Consider the following 6,571-nt stretch of genomic DNA (forward strand, 5'->3'; position numbering starts at 1 on the left):
GCATTAGAAAAGGAGAGCAATGAGCAAACACAGCATATGTTTTGGAGATGAAAGTAAGAAAGTTTGTTAATGTGGTTTATATGGGTAGAATAAGAAAGAAAGGAATCAAAAATGACACCAAGATTCCTTGCATCAGGAAAAGATCTAATGAGATCACTCTTTGTTTGACTGGCACTGATCTGGATCTGCTGTTGCCAAGACTAACCATCTTTTGCCTATCAGTCAGACAGGATTTAACCCATTGGGTCAAGCGGAACTCCTGAAGAACAGGGATCATGAGTCCCCACAGCACCCCCTGCCGACACCCATGGGACCCAGCAGAGCAGACTCACGGCACTCCAACTCCCATCATGCCCTGCAATCCTAGGATGATGTCATCTAGGAGATGGGGATTAACCTTATTCCAAAACAGGAGTCTTTCTCCACTGCTCTGCTGTTTTGTCCTCCTGTCTAGGTATTATGCATATATGTTGCAAAAGAAGCCCGGATCACAGACAGACACATAGACCAACAATGTCCAAAAAGCACACTCAATTTATTATTTTCTTCTGCACACACAGCACACAGTGTACCAACCCACAATAATTGCTCAGCCCTTTACTTTCCTCTTTCTCTCAAGTCTTCTGCCGCCTCTACTCCTCTCCTCTACCACCTGACTCTGGCTCCCTGAATGGATTGAGGCGGCCCCTTTTATAGTGCACCCGGATGTGCTCCAGGTGCTTCCCGATTAACTTCCAGCAGCACTTCCAGGTGTGGCAGAAGTGCTGAAGACCTTGTTTCTGGAGCTGTCCAGGCGTCCCCTGGTGTTGGCCACGGAACCTGAACAGGTTTGAGCTTCTAAGCTCCAAGCCCATGGCCATGATACAACACTGGGGGGCTGCCTTCACATGTCCCGAAGTATATAAATTGCCCTCCTCCAGGTCTCCTGGTAGGGCATGATCCCTGGCCATCCATCACAATGTATATGTAGTATATGTATCTGTATGAATTGAATGTTAAATTATAAATATGCAGTGAAATACGTTTAACGCGAAAACACTTAAGACGAAATATCGGTTAACACGAAATAATACAACGGTCCCGACAAACTACTACTATGTATTTTCATGCATTTTTTTCTCTTAAAACGAAACGAAAATCGCTTAACACGAAAAGATTTCCCTTCTGGGAATGAACAAAATACGGAAAACACCAGCCACGCAGGTGAGATTTAAGAGGGGTGTGAAATGAAAGAGAGGTTGTTTCACATGTTTCGTAGAAAGGAGGCTAACTTGGCTTTGAAATACCCTTGGAATAGCCTGTGACACGAGCCAATTTTGTTTATCTAAGCTACTTTCACCCTCCACCCCTACAAACGCCACACAAAACCATCTCATCTCTCATCAGTTGGCTTTGGAATTTGGTGACGAGTACATCGCAGTGTGAGTAAAAATCAGTGAGTTTGGTTCGCGTTTTTTTTTCTATTTTAGAAGAATTTTTTTACGAGCACAATGGCAAAGAGCTCAGGGGGAAAGCAAACTGCTATTTCGCTTAAAATGAAGATGGAGCTTCTTAAGGCTGTTGATCAAAAACAGAAGACGAAAACGGAAATCTGTAAAGATTTTGATATTGCTAACTCTACATTATCAACAATAATTAAAAAAAGAGAGCAAATTACTGAAATGTTTGAACGGAGTAAGTTTGAGCCAGAGCGAAAACGGATGAGAACGGCCAAGCACGAGGATTTAGAGACGGCTTTACTTGTTTGGTTCAAACAAGCGAGATCTCAGAATGCTCCCATATCAGGACCTTTAATGCTAGAAAGAAGCAATGAACTTGCTAAACAAATGGGTATTACATTTTCTGCAAATCCAGAATGGTTGGAACGTTTCAAGAAAAGAAATGACATAGTACTAAAAAATGTTTGCGGTGAAGCTAATCAAGTTTTACTGACCATGACAGCAAATTGGTTTCAGTCTACGTTGCCTTCGATACTTGAAGAATATGAAGCGAAAGATGTCTTCAACGCGGACGAAACTGGGTTATTTTACCGCTGCTTACCCAATAAAACTTTATTGTTTAAGGGACAATCGTGTTCAGGGGGGAAACTGTCTAAAGAACGGATTACGGTATTGGTAGGATGCAATTCGGATGGTTCTGAAAAACTACCCCTATTTGTTATTGGCAAAAGTTTGAAATCGTGGTGTTTTAAGAATGTAAGAACATTACCAGTCGAATATACAGCAAACAAAAAGGCATGGAAGATAGCTACGATGTTCACCGATTGGATCGTAAAGTTAGATGAGCGATTCTTTCGAGAAAAGCGTAAGGTTGCAATGATAATTGATAATTGTCCGGCTCACCCCAACGTTGTATTGAAAGCTATAAAGCTTATCTTTTTGCCTCCAAATACAACAAGTGTCTTGCAGCCTTGTGATCAAGGGATTATACAAAACATGAAATTTTTCTACCGGAAGCAATTGCTTCGAAAATATTTACTCGCAATCGAAGCAAATGAAGATTTCTCGATCAATTTATTAGATGCTCTTCATATGTTGCACTCTGCATGGAATTCAGTGACTCCAAGGACGATTGAAAATTGTTTTCGTCATGCAGGATTCTCAAAAGTATCAGATTCTTTGGCGCCAAAAGAAATGGAGAAGGAGGATATTGAAACTGAGCCGACACTTAATGAAATGTTTGAGAAAGTTTCTGTATTATTGGACTGTCCTACTGTATCATCGGAAGAATTCGTTGCAGTAGATGATGATAATGTGTGTACAGCCCCAATTATGGCAGACAAAGACATTTTGGAGTTTGTTCAAAGCTCAAAAAATATCATTGATGCAGATTCCGACGACGAAAATGAAATGAATAATGCAGCTCCTGTTCCCACGTCATCCGAAATGAGGAACATCATGAAAAGTATGCTCAGTTATTTAGACGCACATTCCAATGATGAAATGAATAACAAAATGGATGACATCGAACAATTTGTTGACAATTTGATGCTAAAAAAGACAATGCAAAGAAAAATATCAGATTATTTTCCAAAAACTCAATAAATGTTTTGTTTTTCAAAAAACTTGAAAATTTTGTATTAAATTTCATTAAGTTCTTGTGAATGTTTTTGTTTCATTGATTTTTATTAAATACATGCATATATACATATCTATGTAAATAAAATGTACTCTAATAAACTTAATTTTGTTGAATATACTGTATGTTTTTTGTTGTAATATACTTTAACACAAAATTCTTTTAACATGAAAAAATATTTCAGTCCCCTCAGTTTCGTGTTAAACGATTTTCACTGTATGTATAATATTAAAGTAAAGGAAATAAATACATTTTATATTTTTTCAATTTTATTATTCAGATGTTCATTAAACAAGAAAAACAGCAAAATCAATAATAAGCATACTGTACATCCATCCATCCATACATTATCCAACCCGCTATATCCTAATTACAGGGTCACGGGGGTCTGCTAGAGCCAATCCCAGCCAACACAGGGTGCAAGGCAGGAAACAAACCCTGGGCAGGGCGCCAGCCCACCACGGGGCAATAAGCATACATTTAGTTTAAAAATAAAATTGTTGCCGAAGACTCAAAGAAAACCTAATTTTATATGCCAGAAATTTTACATTTTTTGTGTGAAAGACGTTTGTCAATGTCAGGGGTATGATTTTGTGTAATTTTCAGTACAGATGATAAGTGCTCAGCTGTCGGTCTTTGTGAAGCTTTATTTGCCTCCAGGACAGAAAATAGATTACTAGTAAGCATTGCTAAGATTTTTGCAATAAATATACTCATTTCAACAAAGTGGTTTGACAAGTAAGAATAAAAATCAAGAATCCCAGTGCCACCAAATGTTTACTTCAGTACTATGTCACTTTGCCTTCTCAACATCAAAATAAAATGGAATGCTATATAAGGAGAAATCATCTTCACAAGGACTGAAATTTTCAAATTGTCTTTCAAAGTCAAAACGTATCTCATTTTCATTGGAAAAATAGTGGCAAAAACCTGAAGCACTGGTATGACTGAATAATTCTGACATGTAGGAAAATTAGTCAAATTACAACTTTTCAGCTGCCTTTCTCAAAGGCTGAAGTTTACTTTAAAAGCCATAACACAGTCGTGCAATATTGCCACAATCTGATCTCACCTCTGAAGTTTTAAATTCAAGTCGTTTAAATGTCCCTTAATGTTTATTATGAGTTCCAAATTCTGAAGCCAGCTGCTGTCATCAAGTTTATCTAGTGACCGTCCTTTCATTTCTAAAAACACTAATTTCTTGATGTAGTAGCCGAAACCACTTCAGAACATTATGACAAGAAATCCAACAAACCTCTGTATGGTATGGCAAACCTTCAAATTCAATTCTTGTTTCAAGAAGTAAAGAATAAAACTGATGTTTATTCAGTCCATGTGAATATATGAAATTTACCCTTTTTTTAAAAAAAAAAGTTAGCACATGCCCCATTTTTACAGCTTTTGAGCACAACACTTCTTGTTGTATAATATGGCGAACATGGTGGAACTTACAGTCAGGAGTAATTTCAAACCTGCTTAGCCCATAACCCAGTTACAAGTCCAAAAGTTTTTCCTGTCATTGCAGGAAATCCATATGTAACCCTATATATTCATTTTGACAATAAAAAATTTTCCAAAATCTCACTTACTTTCTTGAGAATGTCTTCACCTGTCATTATTATGAAGAGTAAAAAGATCAAGCATGTTTTCAGTCATCTTAAGATTTACATCACATGCACAAATAAAGACAGTTTACTGAGCCAAACCACTTACATCAGTACTCGAGTCAGCTGCAATGGAAAATGTGAAGCAATTTTGAACTTTTTCAATTACTTGTCCAGTTATGTCAGCTGCCATTTCATCAATCATTTCAGTGACAGTGATTCTTGACAAAGAAATATTCTGAAAAAATGTAACTTTTTCAAGGCAAAGAATTTCAGCTCATTTTACCATGCACTTCTTTGTGAATTCACCTTCAGCGAAGCATGTCAAGTGTTTGGCTACTAGTTCTACAACAACATACAGTAGAGAGCTTTGACCACTGCCTCACTGTCTTTATGAACTTTGATGTTTATTAAATGTAGATTTAAAACCTCTCGATTTTATCTACTCATATTTTACCTAAGTACTGTTTATATTTAGAATGGTGCAGTTCATAGTGGCATCTTACATTATATTCCTTTTCAACGCTAATATTCTGTGTATGGTTTACATGCTGAATCTTGTTTGCTTAACAACACATGTAATGTAGCTCCTGTTTCTTCTGAAAGACTTTGTGTTCTACTTCATTGGACCTTTTCCTACTACTGTATGCCTTAGAAAGCAACATAGTCCATTTTTAGTATGGTAATTATGTTTACCAAATAAGTAGGTTGATTAATAACTTTCTTATGTTAAATTTATTATAATAAAAAACATCAAATTTATAGGTTTCACGTGTGTATCTGTCCTTCAAAAGTATAATTTGTTGATTACAGTCACTGTCATACCATACCACTACAAGTCTTACTGCTCAGTGATGCAGGTGGTGATGGATGATTCATGCCCGGTGTGGATGCCCTGTTAGTAAATCCAATGCATCAAAATAGTATGCCACCAGGAGCTGTAGGTGTTTTCATTCGCACAGATAAACATTTTAATTCAAAATAATATATAAATTTCAGTATGTTTACAAAATTGGAGTGCTGTGGCTGTGAAGCAACAAGTTTAGCATGGCTTGGTACATACTGTATATTTTATTCAGAGCTTGTAGTTTCCAAGAGACAGAGTGGTTGTAGATGTGGCTGTGTTTATGTTAGGAAGACCTGTAACAAATTAACTTTCCTTCCAACATTTAGTCCCCTGACTTTAGACTATTTTTGAATGGGCCCCACACAGATTATTTAAGTTTCTTTAAGCTAACCAGTGCCAATATCCTTATCTGTCATATTTGCACTCCCTGAATATATCATAACTACTGCTCCTTTGATCACATGAAAATAGATGCATCAGAATGACACAGGTAATGTTTGAAGGTTTATGTAAGTTATTTGATATGACTTTCTTGTTATAATATTTGGTTATTTTTTGGTTATTTGTTTTTGGATTTGGCCTTTTGTGTTTTGGTTTGCCAGAGTGCCACCATTTTGTGTTTCTGTATTTTATTGATGCTGCCATTTTGCTGTTGTGATGCTGCATGGTTTCATGTGATGCAGTGTGATGTGACCCATGACATCATGGTGACCATGTTAATGGAGATAGAATAATGATTAAAATACTATTTGAAATTTGTTTAATAATAAAAGCAAAAACTGAGAAGAAAACATTTGGTTTTGAGTAGTATTTTAGCTAGAATCTTCCGGTTATGAATCTAGTTTCTTTAACATCTTCAGCTTTTCTAATTTCCCCTAAAATGTTTTGCCAGAAGGAATGAGGTTAGCAAATAATTTAGAATGAGATCAGAAGATAAGATGTAAACCTGAAAAAAAAAACAGAAAATAGGCAAAGGTTCACAACTGTAAGTCGAACACACAGACATCGAGCAAATGATCAAAATTTCATTTGGAAGGATTTG

General features: G+C 36.6%; 1 protein-coding gene across 1 annotated transcript; it reads left to right on the forward strand.

Moving 5' to 3' along the window:
- Positions 1-1,181: 1,181 nt before the first annotated feature.
- On the forward strand, positions 1,182-4,908 carry LOC114652876 (tigger transposable element-derived protein 4-like). Its single transcript, XM_051928581.1, has 2 exons — positions 1,182-3,004; positions 4,860-4,908. The coding sequence occupies exons 1-2, from the start codon at positions 1,491-1,493 to the stop codon at positions 4,906-4,908; spliced, it is 1,563 nt and encodes a 520-aa protein (XP_051784541.1). The 5' UTR covers positions 1,182-1,490.
- The last annotated feature ends 1,663 nt before the right edge of the window (positions 4,909-6,571 follow it).

This window comes from Erpetoichthys calabaricus, chromosome 5 (assembly GCF_900747795.2).
Source record: "Erpetoichthys calabaricus chromosome 5, fErpCal1.3, whole genome shotgun sequence".
In the NCBI taxonomy this organism is placed as follows: domain Eukaryota; kingdom Metazoa; phylum Chordata; class Cladistia; order Polypteriformes; family Polypteridae; genus Erpetoichthys; species Erpetoichthys calabaricus.

Excerpts from the sequence above, each read along its gene's own strand:
- LOC114652876 (XM_051928581.1), top strand. The coding sequence starts at position 1,491 with ATGGCAAAGAGCTCAGGGGGAAAGCAAACTGCTATTTCGCTTAAAATG. Across the intron at positions 3,005-4,859 it reads TTGATGCTAAAAAAGACAAT|TTATGTCAGCTGCCATTTCA; the intron begins GCAAAGAAAAAT and ends TTACTTGTCCAG.